The sequence below is a fragment of the Numida meleagris genome, chromosome 20 (assembly GCF_002078875.1).
Source record: "Numida meleagris isolate 19003 breed g44 Domestic line chromosome 20, NumMel1.0, whole genome shotgun sequence".
Taxonomy (NCBI): domain Eukaryota; kingdom Metazoa; phylum Chordata; class Aves; order Galliformes; family Numididae; genus Numida; species Numida meleagris.
In genome coordinates, this window is record NC_034428.1 from 211,344 (window position 1) to 227,515 (window position 16,172).

General features: G+C 44.6%; 1 protein-coding gene across 10 annotated transcripts in view; it reads right to left on the reverse strand.

The window, feature by feature from the left end:
* The window catches only part of SLC45A1 (solute carrier family 45 member 1), a 39,909-nt gene that overhangs the window by 10,669 nt on the left and 13,068 nt on the right, over nucleotides 1-16,172 (reverse strand). Inside the window, exons 1-8 of one of the 10 annotated variants that reach the window (XM_021417753.1) lie at nucleotides 14,299-14,317; nucleotides 13,444-13,502; nucleotides 13,097-13,343; nucleotides 6,041-6,134; nucleotides 4,575-4,713; nucleotides 3,742-3,905; nucleotides 2,771-2,973; nucleotides 2,447-2,652 (exon numbers count right to left, since the gene is read on the reverse strand). Coding sequence is in view for 2 of the 10 variants with exons in the window: in XM_021417758.1 (XP_021273433.1) it covers nucleotides 1,670-1,728 (59 nt within the window). In the remaining 8 variants the exon portion in view is untranslated. Of the gene's footprint in view, nucleotides 1-1,669; nucleotides 2,420-2,446; nucleotides 2,653-2,770; nucleotides 2,974-3,741; nucleotides 3,906-4,574; nucleotides 4,714-6,034; nucleotides 6,135-13,096; nucleotides 13,344-13,443; nucleotides 13,503-14,298; nucleotides 14,318-16,172 lie in introns of those variants that run through there. The other 9 variants (XM_021417749.1, XM_021417750.1, XM_021417752.1 and 6 more) reach the window with 9 other exon arrangements.

The following is a 16,172-nucleotide window of genomic DNA, read 5'->3' on the forward strand; positions in this document are numbered from 1 at the left end:
GGCAAGCAAGTTCAACCCACTGCCTCCTGCAGAAGGCCAAGTCATACGTTATTAAACAGTGCTTCTTTTCTTTTTATTTTAAACTACAATAAGTTAAATGATGTGACAGAAGAAAAAACCATGAGCACAAGTTCTTCTGCCTCACACACGGAGGATAGCAAACTCAAAGGAAACACAGCAAAGAGAAAACCAACTTCTATGACAGCCACAAGCACCAGCAAGGTTCCCAGTCAACAAAATCAGCAGAGGCCGTAGTTAGACCACTCAGGTGGCACAAATCAGTTCAGGAAGTACATGCGGAGCTCAGGGAAGACTGCTAGGTAAGACCCACAGCACTCCGACAAGCTCCAGACAGCGAAGTCTCAAGGAAGATCTAACTAGTACAGGCTGGAGCAGCAACCAGGCAGTTCTCTGAAAACAAGCAAAGATTCAAGGAACAGAGCTTCTTCCTCTTAGTTCCCAGCATTTTCAGCCTGCAGACCCTGCCATGCTTCATTGGCTGCCTTTCCTTTTGCTTACCAGCTTACTTCATCAGAGCCATTTTTTGACAATTTCCAAGGCGTACTTCTTCCGCTCAGAAATAACCTTATCACCATAAACAATCCCTATCCAACACTTCCAAATTCACTCAGTTCCTCTGATATTATACATGGCATTGTTGTATTTTAAACCAGCTCGTAAGTGAAGTCAGACTTTCTCTTTCAGCTTTCTTGCCCACAGATCAAAGACTGCTGCACTGGGATGGCTACACATCACCACACACCTCTTAGGGAAAACCCGTACAGCAGTATACTGGGTAAGCAAAACAAATCTCTTGTTTTATTTAGAATTCCTCCAGGGAAAAGGCTGCCAGCTGTCTTGTTCTGACCAATTACTGAGAAGTTCTTATGACCTACGTCTTTCATAAGCAGAGTGCTTACCTTTTGGGAGCACCTCTATGAGCCTTAACGGCACAGTAACAGGGACATCCACAGCTCCACCAGGTGCTGAGAGCCCCTCCAGCCTGACCTTGTTGGGTGTCTCCAGGGATGGGGCACCAACCACCTCTCTGGGCAACCTGTGCCAGTGCCTCACCACCTTTATTTTAAAAACTTCTTCCTTACATACAATCTAAATCTCCTCTCTTTCAGTTTGGAACCATTTCCCCTTGTCCTGTCACAACAGACCCTGCAGAATAGTCTGTCTCTTTAGATACAGACAAGCCGCTCTCAACTCTCCCCACTGCCTTCTCTTCCCAGCTGCACAGCCCCAGCTTTCCCAGCCTGTCCTCACAGGGAGGTGTTCCATCCCTCGGAGCATTTCTGCGGCCCTGCTCTGGACATGTTCCAACAGGTCTATGAATGACATTTGTCACAGCAGCAGCCACACACCTTAACCATCAGGGTCTTGGGGGCACGTGACTCTGACACCTGCTATCTGCATAATCACCACGTGTCACCAGCGGGGATCCAAACCCATTTATGTCTTGGTCGCTGGTGGGACTCAAACCCACAACCAAGGCTGGAACTGACACCTGGTGTCCCCGTACCAGCACGCAGCTCCACAGGCTTGCCATCACCGAACAAACTGCCCCAGCTCTGCCCTGAGAGACCTCTCAATCATGATTTACCAGTAGGCCATACCCTTAAGCAACATCGTTGATCGCCCCATATCTGTTGCAGGAACTCACCCAACCAGGAGACTGGAGGGCCTCCCCGAAAATACACCAGTGCACAGCACGGTCCTCATGATTCCTCTGGTCTTTAAAACCCGAATGACAGGTTAGAAAGTCGGCGTTACTTCATTGCAGCGCTGGGTACGCGGGGATCGCTCCTCCCAGCACACACACCCAGGAGCTAGCGCACGGATTATGGACCTTCAACACGTGAACGTTTGTGGCATTCCCACCAAGCACCCGCATCTTCCTAGGGCCGCTGCCCATAGTAAAGCCCGGACGTAATACGGGGCTGTGGCGAGGTGGCCTGTAGTGGTCATGAGGTTCCGGGGGAGGTGCTACCCCGGCAAACGCCGTGTTACACAGGCCAGCTGCCACCTTCGGTCAGGAGCTTATTAACAAAGAACACGGCTGCCGACTACGTGCTTAATTAGCTCTCGGACCTCGTTAGGCCTCGACGATCAGCCCTGGGGGCCGATACAGCCACCTGTGCCCGGCAGGTAACGGTGCCTGCTCGCCGCCGGCGCAGCGCCGAGGCTTTGCCCCCAGCCCGCCGTGCCCCGCTGCTCCGGAACCACCGCCTTCCCCCGACAGAACGTCCGTCTGAACGAACTGCCGACGGCCCCGAACGGATCGCTGCCATCATTGCTCCTGCAGAGCACCCGCGCACCGAACACGGACATCGCGGATCGAGACGTGGCCGGGGCGGACTCCCACGGCTCCGCAAGCACCTCAGAGACCGGTGCTCCGGGCCCAACCCCGCGCGGCCCCTCCGCAGCCCCGCGGCCTCACCTCGGGCCGGGCCGCACTGCGTCGCGCCGTGACGCCGCCCGAGCCGCTCCCCGTCCTTCCCCCGGCGGCGGAAGCGGCCCCAGCGCCGGGCACCGCCCCCAGAGGCGGCTCCGCAGCCACGAGCGTGGGCTGCAGGGCGCGCTGCTGCCGGCAGGAGGGCGCGGCCGCGAGCAGAGCGGAGAGCAGTCCTTCAGTATCCAATGGGGCTGTGCGAAGGAAGGGGAGAGACTCTTCAGCGGGGCTTGTGGTGACAGGACAAGGGGAAAGGGCTTCAAACCTAAAGAGGGGAAGATTTAGACTAGATATAAGGAAAAAGTTACTTACACTAAGGCACGGGTTGCCCAGAGTGGTTGTGGAGTCTCCTTCTATGGCGGCGTCCGAGACCCAGCTGCCTTAGCGGGGCGGTTGCACTCGATCTTTGAGGTCCCTTCCAACCCCTGCGGATCCTGTGATTCAGACTGGGCTTTGTCTGGCATCAGAAGCAGCTCACAACACTGAGCTTCTTCAGGGGAGGTGTTTTGATAGGCCTGTGGAGCAGGGCAGATCAGTGAGTGACCCAGCAAGGCAGAGCCTCGTGGATCACAGCGGTTTTGTCTGCACGTGCACTCCACAAACTATTCTCCTCCTGCAGAACAGCAGACAATCTGCTCATACAGAAGCAAAGTCAGGAAAAACTCTAGCACTGAGATCATATCCCCTTCTGTTCCTTCAGAAAGAATAACTACCAAGCCCATCTCAAACCAGTCTGCACAATATCTGAGTCAGTAAGGCCGTCACACAGTGGATAGCTTTCCTTCCTGTAGCATGGAAAAGCAATGAACTTCCCCTGTGCTCAGAAGGAAACATCACACATTTCTTATTCCGTAGGAGGAATACATGGTCTAGCTTCATCTCTTACTTTTGACCACCCCAACCTGGCAGGAATCCAATGAAAACTATGTCCTTCATTTACTACTCCACATTGAAGTAACAAGTTAATTACTGTTCACGCACTAAAGTCTCTCAAAAAGTAGAACAAAGAAGCGTCTCTCTTACTTCAGAGAATGAGATTTATGGCTGAAGGATCAGGTGGCAAGAACCACTCCTTACTCATTAATAAGCAGAAAAGTTAGCTTTAAAGCACTCAATTTTTGAAGAAATGCAGAGTATTTGACTGAGTCAGCTCTGCTGCACTAAGCCTCAGTGCCATAGCCAGTTTGGGAAACTCATTAGCAATTATATTCTTCAGTGAGAGGATGGTCATAGCCACAAACCTGTTGGCATTCAAGAAGCATTTAGACAATGCTCTTAGATACCTGGTTTAATTCTTAGGTTGTCCTGCGTGGAGTCAGGAGTTGGACTCAGTAATCCTCATGGGTCCTTTCCAACTCAGGATGCTCTATGATTCTATGAGATTTAGTCCAGATACATGAGTGCTTTTGTTCCATTGCCAAATCCAAATGAAGTCTCCTTTCCATATCTATGACAGTGAAGAAGTAAGCTTACATTATTGTAAATGCCCAATCCTGTCAGCAAGGTCTGTGGCCTATGCTGTTGAACACAGTGCAAATACAAAGTATGACAGAAAAAAAAAAAAACAAGTTTAAACAAGCATTTCAATTATATGTTCTTAATGCTTGTATGGTGAGAGGAGTTCACCATGTAAATTACACCACCCTAGCTTCCCTTACACGTCAACCGAGTGGGTTCAAGGAAGTTGGTGGGAGGCTAATACAATGTGAGAACATGAAATCACACATATGCCAGTTCGCACACCACCTGCATGTCTGGCTCTAGTGCATTGTCATATGACTTTAATAGTCCAGATAAATCAGTTCCTGAACATGGATTCCACCGGACTCCTAAACTACCTACATTAATGAATGCAATTATATGTTTAAAAATGTTGTAAGAAGCAAAAGTATCCCCACTGCTGACAAATACACAAAGCAGGACTTAGTAAAAGCTGGTGCACATTACTTATATATTTATTCATTTCAATAAGCCAACTCTTTAACAAAGCACCAGTTTGGTTTGTGAAAAACTGGAACACTGTTGTGGAACAAACATAACATCAGTACCCTGTCAGTCTAGGCTAGAGCTGCTATACCAAACCGAAATGAGATTACTGTGTTCCCTGCCATGTTACCTGAACAGCTTGATTCCTCGCTTCTCGTATGAATCCTGTGAGCTACAGCTTCCGGCCATCGCATCCTGTCATTATTGAGATCAAAGCTTTCATGGCTACCAGAAGTGTTATTTGTGCCATTCAGACTTCTAATCTTCCACTGGAGAAGGAAAACAGAGTTCACATCATTAGTGAGTCCCGGAAAACCTCCAATCACTGCTTTTCTGAAGGCCAAGCACAGGGCAGCACAAGGAAGGACTGGGCTACTGCTGTACTGCGGGACGGAGCGATGGTCAGGTGAAGTACCACACAGAGGACAGATCTACAACTTCCAGTTCCGGGCAAGTGCAGTGGATATTGATCCAGGCAGGCCTGACACGCCAGCATTGCCCTTGGTGGGAGAGGTGTGGTACCGCACAGCAAGTGGCACCAGAGAGGTGCTGCAGCAGGCTGCGTTCTCTAGCAGCTGTGCCAGCAGGGGCCTGGGGCTGGCTCAGTGACACACACACACACACACACACACACACACAGGGGATTCCGTGTTCATGCAAGAAAGTCAGTGTGGCACTGATATAAAGGGCGCTGCAGGAAGATGGGAGGTGTGCCTGCCTTTTACCATGCGTTTATTAAGACTTTGGTTTATAAATTGGCTGTGTACCTTGTTTAAATTGACTTTGGGAGCTTATGGGAAGTACTGCCCCACTTCCCTGTGTTTACCACAGAGGAAATGAGAAACTCGCCAGGTCCCTAAGGCCAATTACTTTCTTCAAAACCCAGCATTGCTCTGTGTTTCTGACTCAGTGCAGTGTTCAATTTTCTGCTGAGATTGTATCTATATCACATTACAGGATGAGTTGCAATAGCACTTGATGTTAATTGCAATGCACAGGCTGCTCCCTTCTGTCCTTTATACCAGCTATCAAGAAAAACCAGAAAGTCTACTTTTGCTGTTTTTAATTTAGCCTCTTCCATCCATACTGACTGCCTATTAGGCAAGAGAGGCAGAGGGTGTCATCCCCCTTCTACCTTGTTGCTTGACACTTTCAGGCAGAGACTACAAGGACATCTACATGCCGTCCCAAACGACGAGTTACTTTGTGGAGATAGACATATGCTGGGGTGTGGTATGGCCACTTGGTGTAAGCAGACACAGACATTAATATTCCTGGATGGTCCCAGAGCCACTCTGACAGCCCTCCTTGCCCCTCATATCTACCGAGGCAAAGAAAAGGGCAAAGAAGCAGCAACAGAAAAAGGGCACTCCTCCAACACTCTCAGAGCCTGACTGTCTCAGGGCTCTGGTCTGCCTTATGCACCAGAGAAATCCTCAAAGCACCAAAGCGCAGCCATGTGCAGACTCCCACAAAGCACAGAAATAAGTAGGGGCTGCATATCCTGACTTGGCAAGTGTATACGGCTCAGCAAATTCTCCTGTGGGAACTACATTTGAGTATGTTTGCTGAGTGATGAGTACAATTTACCTTTACCTGGAGAACGGTCGAAGGGGTAAGGGTTTTTTAATATCTTCTTGTTTTCTTCCCCTCTTTAAGCATCCGTCTCTGGCAGCAGTGTTCTAGCAACCTGTCATGTGTGATACAAACATTCCTGAGATACAAACCATTTGCTGGCCTACTATTTCCTGTTCCCTTTCCATCACGAGCAATTGGGATTTCTGCCACTTCAAGCATCAACCAGCATTGCTAGTTAGCAGGCATCACACGCTCTGCATTCTACTTCCATGGGGTAACAACACAGACATGTTTGGTGCTCCACACTTTCGCAGCAGCACACGAATTGCATTTGAACAAAACTGAATTATCTGTATACTGGAAAGGAGTGTCCATGAGACAGCATGGAGGTCTCAGGAGATCTTTTAAACAACTTTCTCCTAAAAGGAAGACAGCTATGCTAGATCAGATAGCAGACTTATGTCCCATTTCCAGCACAGGCTACGAGTGGACTCTTCGGTAAAAAGCAACAGGTGGCTGCTATTCACTAGCTTGGTTTATTTGCTACATCCTAGTCTAAATCTTATGAAAAACTGGTTCCTCTCATCTGAGGCTGAGCCCCACAGAAGCATTTCCTCAGGAAGGGATCTGATCGCAGCCCTGGGATACTTCAGTCACTAAGGAGTACTATCCCTTTCATGGAATGGTACAGATGAAAGTGACATGGGAGCCTGAATCTTGCTCTAGGGTCCACAGAGGAAAGATAGCAATGAAAATTTAGGAGGAAAAAATGACAGAAACTATATGCAAGCTGGAAGACATTTTGCAATCACAATAAAAATCAAAGTACACTAAGAGACTTGCTTATGTGCTAGATGAGGCTGCATGGAGACACTAAAATGTGAGAACTTTTTGGCCAAAAAAAAAGAAGTTAGCATCCTAAAAAACTGGAATATAGGCTCATTTAAACTTCAAGTATCAAATCAGTGTCTTCACCATGTGACACAGAGATCAGATTTCATAGCTAAGAACAGCCATAAGGAATAGAGGTGAAGGTGAATAGTTGAAAGCTATACTACGTAGAGCAGACTTTTGTCGCTATCTTCTGTACACAGACAAGTTGGGTAGGAGAAAAATAAGTTTGATGCAAGTGTCTTCCTGCAGATTAACTTGCTACCTACCTCTGCACAGCTTCAAGCCAAAGGAGAAATACTGCTACTAAATCTAGTCCATGAACCTGAACAAATACTTTCTGTATTATCAATAAAAGGGAAGGAAACAAGATACTTTAACATGAGAAGCCAGTGTTTACGACCTCTTGCGCTGTCTCCTGCAATTTAAAATCAAATAATTCTACCAAGCCAAAGGACTTATTTTTTCACCCTCTCTCTCTCCGCTCTAACATTTACACAGAATTCCTGCTATGAGAACAGATCAATTCAACAGCAGCATTTCCTCCATTATGCTCTGCTCTAATCTCACTGCATAGTTTGTCTTGCTGAGCACATTGCACCTTCTTCCACACTTCATTCTAGGTTTTTGGGGTACCCTGTATTATATAATGCCTTGTCTTCTTCTTGTGTCGTACTGACAGTGTTGCTGTGGATTCTACCATTAGTGACTGCCACAAAAACAACTGTTGTGAGTATTTGCACTCACAGCTGATCGCCAGAAGCCCGTTGGCACCTTTTCCTATGGCCAGTTGTCTGAACTCATGATCCCCATGTCTGCTAACACAGAGGGCAGAGCAGCTGTTTACCTCAGTTTTGCACGGCGTGCACCTATGTAGCAACACACCAATTACATAATAGTAAGCCATAAACTAAAATGAGTCAGACTGCTAAATCCATGCACTGTGTAGATGAGATTTTTACTCCCATCACCTGATAATATAATTGTTTAATTAGCTCCTCCTGAATGCCTTGGCTGTGATAGAGGAATGTTCCCATGCAGGACATGGTAAATCTAAATATAAGAAACAAGTAAACAATGCAAAGGTAAATGATTCCTCCACAGCAAAACAGATACGTCTTCCAGCTGTATTTCCTCTGCTGATTTACTCCTTGCTCTAATGTTTTAGGGACAGAACAGAAACAAGACAAATAAAAACAAGAGTCTGGTCAAAAATATCAGGGAAAGCCTCTCCAATAAGATTTATTCCCCAAACTTAGCAGATTCAAGTCTTGCGTGAACATTTCTTTTTGTTCTTCTGAATTTCTACTACATGCTTAGTAAGGTAAAGGGGTAATCTCCCTGTTGACAGGGTTTTTGAAACACCTGCTGCATCACTGGGCATTATACTACTGCTTTCCTTGAGGCAAGTGGAAAAGATGTCGTTAAAGTGGTGCTTATCGCGCAGAGCACAGGGAGACTCTGCAGCCTCTCTGGGCAACCTGTGCCAGTGCTCCATCACCCGCACAGTAAAGAAGTGGTTCTTGATGTTTAGACAGAACCTTTTGTGTTCCAGTTTATGCCCAGTGCCTCTTGTTCTGGCAGTGGGCACCACAGAAAATAGTAAGGCTCTTTTGCCTTACTTTTCCCCCTTCTCCAGAGCCTCCTCCAGGCTGAACAGTCCCAGCTCTCAACATTATCTCACAGGAGAGGTGCTCCAGTCCCTTGATCATCTTGGTAGTCCTCTTTTGGACTCCTCTTTCCAGTATGACTAGGTGTCCCTTGCACTGGGGAGTCCAGACCTGGACACAGAACTCCAGGTGTGGCTGCACCACTGCTGAGTAGAGCAGAAGAATTACCTCTTTAATGCAGCTCGGTAGAAAGCCTCATGGGTCTGGTGTTTGAGATCTACTACTATTCTTTCACATTGCAAGCTCATCAGATTTTAAGCACATTTCCATGCTTATAAAGCAGCTGAGCTGACCTAACACAAATGAATGCATAGGAAGCCACAGGAAACTGAAGCACAACCAATTACCTGCAAATGAATACCATTTTTCACAGAGACAATACAAAATGCTGATGAAATGCAGATATTCACTTTTGGGACTATTTGCTGGCTGGTGAGTTATAAGCTTTCACTTCAGGCTGCAAGCATCTGCCAGCTGACCTGCTGCTAGCTAAGAGTGATTCAAGGAATAACTGTGCTGACACCACTGCTTTCCCGGTTCTGCCGCTTGTGATTCATGCTCGCACTCCCCCTCTCCTGGGCGAGCACCCCAGGGGCTTCTCAGCAGAGCTCTGATACGTGCTGCTCCACAGTAGCTCTCCTTTCATCCAAAGCATCACCATGCTCAGAGGGCCTTGGGAAGCCTCATTTCAGCAATAACAAAGAAGAGTTAACAAAGAGTGAGGAAGTGTTAGAAAAAATACATTTTGCTTTGGCTCCAGGGGAAAGGGATCTGGCATCTTTTCGAGAGACAATTTCCTGAGTGATGCTGTGGGCGCTACAGGAAAAGCTGTCATGTTACATCAGGGATCCAACACCCACTGCTTCCACAGCACCAAATGCTCCTTTCCCTCCTGGCTAAAATGCATGTTAAGTATGATGAGCCTGCAACACTAAAGGGAGTTAAACCACAACACGATCTCTTTGCTTGGCTAAAAGTGTTAAATACAGACACTAACAACAACAACAAAAAAATGATAGTATTTCTGAAGCCCTGGAGAGGAAAATCCAGGTTGCCTAAGTCCATTTGTAATAAAGTAACCTTCTATGAAAAAAAATCCACGAGTGATGCTCCCTTTCCCAGGATCCCCACACACTGCCCAGATAGCAGAAAAGTATTTGTAAAACACCAGGATTCACACACATTTGCTGGCACTTCAGCCTTTTACTAACAGAGAAGAGCAGAAGTACAGTCCCCACGCATGGGCATGCAAATTGACAAGGTGGGGCACAGTGGTTCTGAGACTTTTCAGTTGAATTTCCTTAAGAAATGTTTATATAGTAAAGATTTGTGGATATAGTGAGAATTTCTGGGGTCAGAGGCATGCAAATTCCCAGGAGCAGAGTATCCCAGCGTCATAAGCAAAAAAGGTCCAGGTTTTCCAATTCCCAAGCAAAACTGCTTGCCAGCTGCTAGACAAGTGCTTCACAAGTCTCCAGACATCACCTACCCTTCACCTCATGCCTTCAACTACATGCATCCTCACCTCACGTCTCACAGTTTGCCCATAAAGATCATGGCCTAGATAGCTGCTGATCATGATATGGAGGTTTCAAAAGAAAATGGAAGGGGCCACAATGTAGGACAGACAGAAGGTCACTGAAAGAAATGAAAGACATTGACAGCACGAAGAGCCTGGAAATAACAGGGATCCTGATTGCTGAGCATGTACAGAATTGTGAGCCAAGGAAAAACCTCTGTGTGGGAATTATCAAAGAGTTCTCTCAGCACACGTTTCTGAGTACGAAGACCCACAGCAGTATGTCTGCACCACTGTCAGGACCTGTGTGAACAGTTTCCTTAGACTGCCATAGAAGAAGACGGCTTGAGGGAATCTTTTCTGAATATTCGTTATGCTGGAACAGACCGGACCTTGGTGTCTCTGTTAACTTTTTGAGTCACCAGCCAGAGAACCCAACATGAAATGTGGTCTGGTGTTCTGTTAATAATACACTCTGTGTTTGTTCATGATCTTTAATCACATGGTTTTGTGCTCTGTGGAACATCCTGTCTCACTCGCCTAAACCAGTTCAGAGGTAAAGATGCTTTGGACTCGATCCAGACTGCATATGTACGTTTCTGTCTTGCTCTGGAAGGTGTATGTCAATTTCAAACCAGTTGGCACAGTTCATATTATCGTATTTTCCTGGAGAAAAAAAATGAATCTGCCTATGAGATGAACAGATAACCCTGCACACACACCCCTGCCTGGCCCCAAGAACCCCCTTATCTCTACAAAGACAGAGTAAAACTAGAGGGTAAAGGTTAGCACTCAATACATTTGTTAGGAAGGTGCTTCATGAGAAACAATTTGTCTGTTTCTACTTCTGTGTGCATGGGATCCTCTTCTAAACTGGAAAGCAACCCGTAGGCTCTTCTGAAGTTATGAATGTGTATTCAATTCCTGGTCTCATAAAAGCAGCTAAAAATCGAACTCAAAATTAAAACAACAACAACAAAAAACTACCACTGACCTAAGACAGCACCAGGGTTTGGCATCTGGCTGAAAAAACACGGACTTCTTGAGGTTTTAATTTCAGTGAATTACTCTGTTGTACAAAATGGGAAAGCAAGACGCAAAAGGGCTGTTACTGTACTGCACTTCTAATTTCATATTATGTAAAAAGATACTGACTTTACATCCAGAAATAGTGCAAGTGGACTTAGAATTAACATTGTGTGCGAAGCATCACTTAGGATCACATAACAACATTAAGATATCCCATTTTCCTTCAAACTGAGTCAGAAAAGACCATGCACAAATACACACACAAAAAATCTGTCTACCAGATTTCTAAGAATATTGGACAACTGCTCTGTTGCTAAGAATTACACATTGTTCAGCCTCCTGGCCAACACAGTGGGGTTTCTTTTAGAACTTACCACTCTATTTTGTTATAAAAATCAGAAGGCCAAGCCCACTGCTAAGGATACTTATGTGTGCTTGTGTGTTTCATTTGGCAGACTATACATGCAGCTTCTCAGAGCTGAATCATTACAACTTGATCACACTAAATAAATGGTAACGACACTTGCATTCACACAGACAAGCATGCAAATATGATTGAGCTTCATGACATTACTGGGCTGTACTCCAGTAGGACACTGCTCCCCATCTTCGGAACCTTCCCGGAAGGAAAACTGCAGAATATTCAGCAGCAGAAGCAGAACAGAAGCAGGATCAAATATATTTTCCAAAGAACCTGAAGAAATCCCACTTCTGCAGAGTACAGAGTTTTGTGGTGCAGAGTGCATTAAATCAAAGAGCACAGTGAGGACACTTCTTCTATCCCTCTGTAACACTCTGCATAACTGCGAACCAAAGGCTAATCATTAGTCCTACCCAGCACTGCACATATACTGCAATAAATAACAGTTTTGTACTCTTATATTGTATATATATGCTACTTGAAAAATCTTCTCACATCCTGTAAAAGGGAATGTGAATATCTAACACACAAGCCTCTCATTTGAGTTTTATCAAGATAAATCTTATCAGTACTTTCACAATTTTTAAGATGACAGTACATATAATCTACCAGCAGAGGCTATACCTCCATGGAACAATTAAGAATCAGTCCTGACAAACCCTGCAGAACCTTTGGAGTTTGACATACGGGGTACAGAATTACGACTCCTCAGACCATTTAACTGTCAAGTGCCCTCCTGTAGTCTTCATGTTTTATGCTACTTCATGTTCTTACTCAGGTTCCAGCGCTTCTACAGATGTTCTTGCAAGTCCTCTTCTCCTTTGATTATGATGCACTAATATCCTAACAGACAGAGAAAGGTGTTCACATCTGGTTCCATTTTTTGGCACAAAGAACTCGAGAATGTCTTTTTTAAAAAGTCTCCAATTACAACTACATATTGAAGATTAGCAATGCCTTTGAGATGTAACTTCATCCCTTCACAGGCATATTTGTAGCTGAAGGCAAACTTGACTGAAAACAAGCAACGTGACTTGGAGTACAAGTTATGACATAAAAAACACCAACCATCTCGTCAGTCAGTTCCTCAGCCCTAAAACAGATGCTAGGATTTGCAGTTTGTACTCAACCTGTAGCCCAGAGCATTAGGTACAAATGAATGAGCAGGAAAGAGACGGCTTAAGATAGTTCTGACACACTGAATCCTGAGCACCACTGTGCGGTGCTAGAGACTAAGACTGGCTATGCACTCACTGAATAGCAAATAGGAAATGGTAAAGTTCAAAGTAATTTCTTGCTAGTCTCACCTTAAAAAGTATTTAAGCATTATTTACCACTGCATTTTAAGTTGAATGTAAGAAATGCAAAAGGGAAATTCCAGAACAAAGTTTGTCTACCCCTCAGGCACTTCTGCGCTAGTGACAAAAGCAGAACGCAAAACTGTCAAAAAAAAGAAATGCTTCAACTGTAGCTAATGACTTTTTCTTGCTTCTAAGCAAGAAATATTTGCCTTCAAAAACTGGTCTGGAAGCAACAATGCCCACCTTTGTGTTCCTAGACTCAGAGTTGCTGCCAGCATGTCTCCAATGAACCACGTTCAGAAGTAGGCTCTGGTTTGCTTCATTGTCAGTTTCTTTCTCTCATAACTTTTCCTGCTGCTCTTCAAACAGAGTGGGTGCTTAATTGCCACTTGGTCTACTGGGCCATCCTTTGCCAAAAGGAAATTACAGTTCTTCTCTCTGCTAGCCTCATAATCACTCAGCTGATGGAAGAACAAAGTCCAGCAATCCCCTTAAAGAGAAAGCAGATAATTCAAGCATTATCAAGCTAAAAGTGATATAATAGATAATAGAATAAGCCACAAATTGTTCCCTGTACAACTATACAGTACCTTCTGATCATAACGACAGTCAGCAGTGAATTCTGTTCTCCCATGCAGACATGTAGGCACTAAAAAAGCAAGGACAGAGAAGACAGAACTTTCAGATTTTTTTTCCACAGCTATTAATCTCTCTCTTTTTTTTAAATTTCCTTCCTGTCCTGACTACGTTAGCCTGAAGGGCCTTACTTTAAACAGGTGGAACAAAATCTGCAGCAGTTAGACTGAGTCTCAATGGGTGTCTGCTCCAACTACAGTCATATCCTATAATACAGTATGAGCTGGGCATGTGCTAGCCATTAATTTTCCATCCCTGCTTCATTTCCACAAACAGAAAGGAATACGCAAGCCAGGAGGTGGACAGAGTACAGTCCCTTAGAGGTACCTGACCTGGATGACTGGAGAAGCAGGATCTTGAGATGCCTGCTCCTCAACCTGGATGCAGCATCTGATGTCCTCTGAGCATCATACATAGATATATAACGTGCTGAACTTGGTGTGTTTGGCAGAGACTTTAGTGAAGACTTCATGATGTCAATTTTTTTTTCCTATAATGTAAGGAAACACTACTACATTCAAACCCTTCAGCAATAAACTATTAATTCCTTACTAATTCCTTCAGGTCACAACAGAAAGCAGACTTTTTTTTTTTTTTTTTAAGGATAATATTTTCTAGAAGGTCTCAGTAGGGTGAGACAGATCACAGCAGGGGAATCTCTTTTGTGCTGAGTGATTTCAGGTGCAAAAGACAGATAATGCAAATGAATCAGCAGTGCCTTTGGCTCCAGTTCTGAAATAATTTCTCTCCACATCAGGAGGAACATCTTGTGCCTAAGAACAGGCAGAGAACATTGGTTTCTAAATCACCTTCCAAAGTGAGGAACTGCAAATCAACCAGTTCACTGAACTTAACCTCTTCAGGTAGCGCATGCATCACAAACACCACGATGGGTCTCTGGGGCAAAAAAAAAAGATGAGTCTTCTAAAATGCCCTTGGTCTTACATTTCCTTCACAGCATCTCAGTAGCATCTATTAAAACCAAATCAGTTCCCCTATTTTGCACTAAAATAGTCTGATTTCAAATTCCTTCTGAAGGAAGTTTATCTCGCCTGATTTTTCACTAGTATACGTGACCCACAGACACACCCCAGATGATGGGTCCTGTCTCTACTATCTATTTTCAAAAAGGCCAGATTTCACTAGCATTATTGGACTGGATGATGGATTCACCATTACTATACTGTTACCTTATGAATGTATGAGAAATCATAGGGTGACCTCATTGGCACCATGCTCTTACCATCAGCAAAGTCCATCACTCCTGACCAAAAAGACCAAAGCAGTTCATTTTGTTCCAGCAGATAAACCCTTTTAGAAAGAATGTTATGTTCTCCCACTACAGAAGGTTCCAAAACATACACTTCTTGTGGGAGAAGATGTTTTCATTGTAACCTAGAGAAACACACCAAGCAACTTAAGTAAGAATGCAGTACAAATGCCTTCCATTTGGAATAGTTTCATATGCTCAGATCAAACTAAATTGTGTCCTGGTAGGACTAAATGTAAGGCAGTTCATTTTTGCTGCAGAATAGGGAACATCCCTCCTGTTCACTGTTTATTTGAACATCTTGCTGAAAATATGTGAACATTCAGTGTAGTCGTACTGTGAGCTTCTAACTGGAATCAGCAGAAAGTGTTGGCCTTTTTTTTTTTTTTAATATATAAAAGCAAAGATCAGTAGGAGGAACACTGAAACAGTATTCTCTTACTTCTTGTCAGGCATGCCTTCCCATATGAGAATCCTATTGCTTAGCAAATGTATAACCAGCTAATCATTTTCCTAGTGATGCAAATGTTCCTTACAACTACAGGCAATGTTCTGCTCTTGACTGTAACTGACAGGCTTGTGAAAGACTTAAATAGGTAGGGGAAAATAAGCCATTAGGACTGCCTTTAATTATTTGGTTTTGTCAGGTGCCTATAGCGCATTCAAAACCTGAGATCTTTAGGAATAAATGTGCCTCAGCATTTGCGTTACACCTAAAGACTGATTCTTCCACGTTGGCCTTTCCCTCTCCACTCAGCTTACAGCACATTGCTTTAAAAATAAAAGATACTGCCTCCTGTACGATCCTGTACAAGATCGTGCACAATGAGATTATGGGGAAAAAAAAAAAAAGCTTATTTGCTTTTTAAATCTGCCATATAAACCCCTCCCCCTCACATCGTTTTTTTCTGTTTTTTTCTGACTCACAGCCTGCCTGCAGGTACTGCTGCCCTCTCTCTGCCTCTAGGAAAGAAGATAAATCCTATTAAGAAGTAATTAAAACATAGAGCAAACTGTACTGTTAGCTGAACCAATGCAGGTATACCCTGATACCTCAATTACCACTGGCTTACTTGCCAAGCAAACTGACCCAATGAGTCAGCTATTACAAGAAAATGATGTCATGTATAAAAATTCTGAACCAGTAACCTCCAATATTCTTTGAACACTTGTGAATAATTCCTGCATTAGTCAGGGAGCAGTGAGTGTAAGCTGCCACTGCTTCAGTGAGTCATGAACGAAAGACTTGGCACCTCTTAAAGCTTTGTGCAACTCTCCTTGTATTCTTCCACTACAGGCCATTGTTTCCCAAACTGGGCACACAGTGTAAGCACAGCTATGACCCTAGCTGCGTCTCTACTAGAGAATGACTCATCCAAGTACGCTCTAATCAATTTGATTTCCATGATCTGT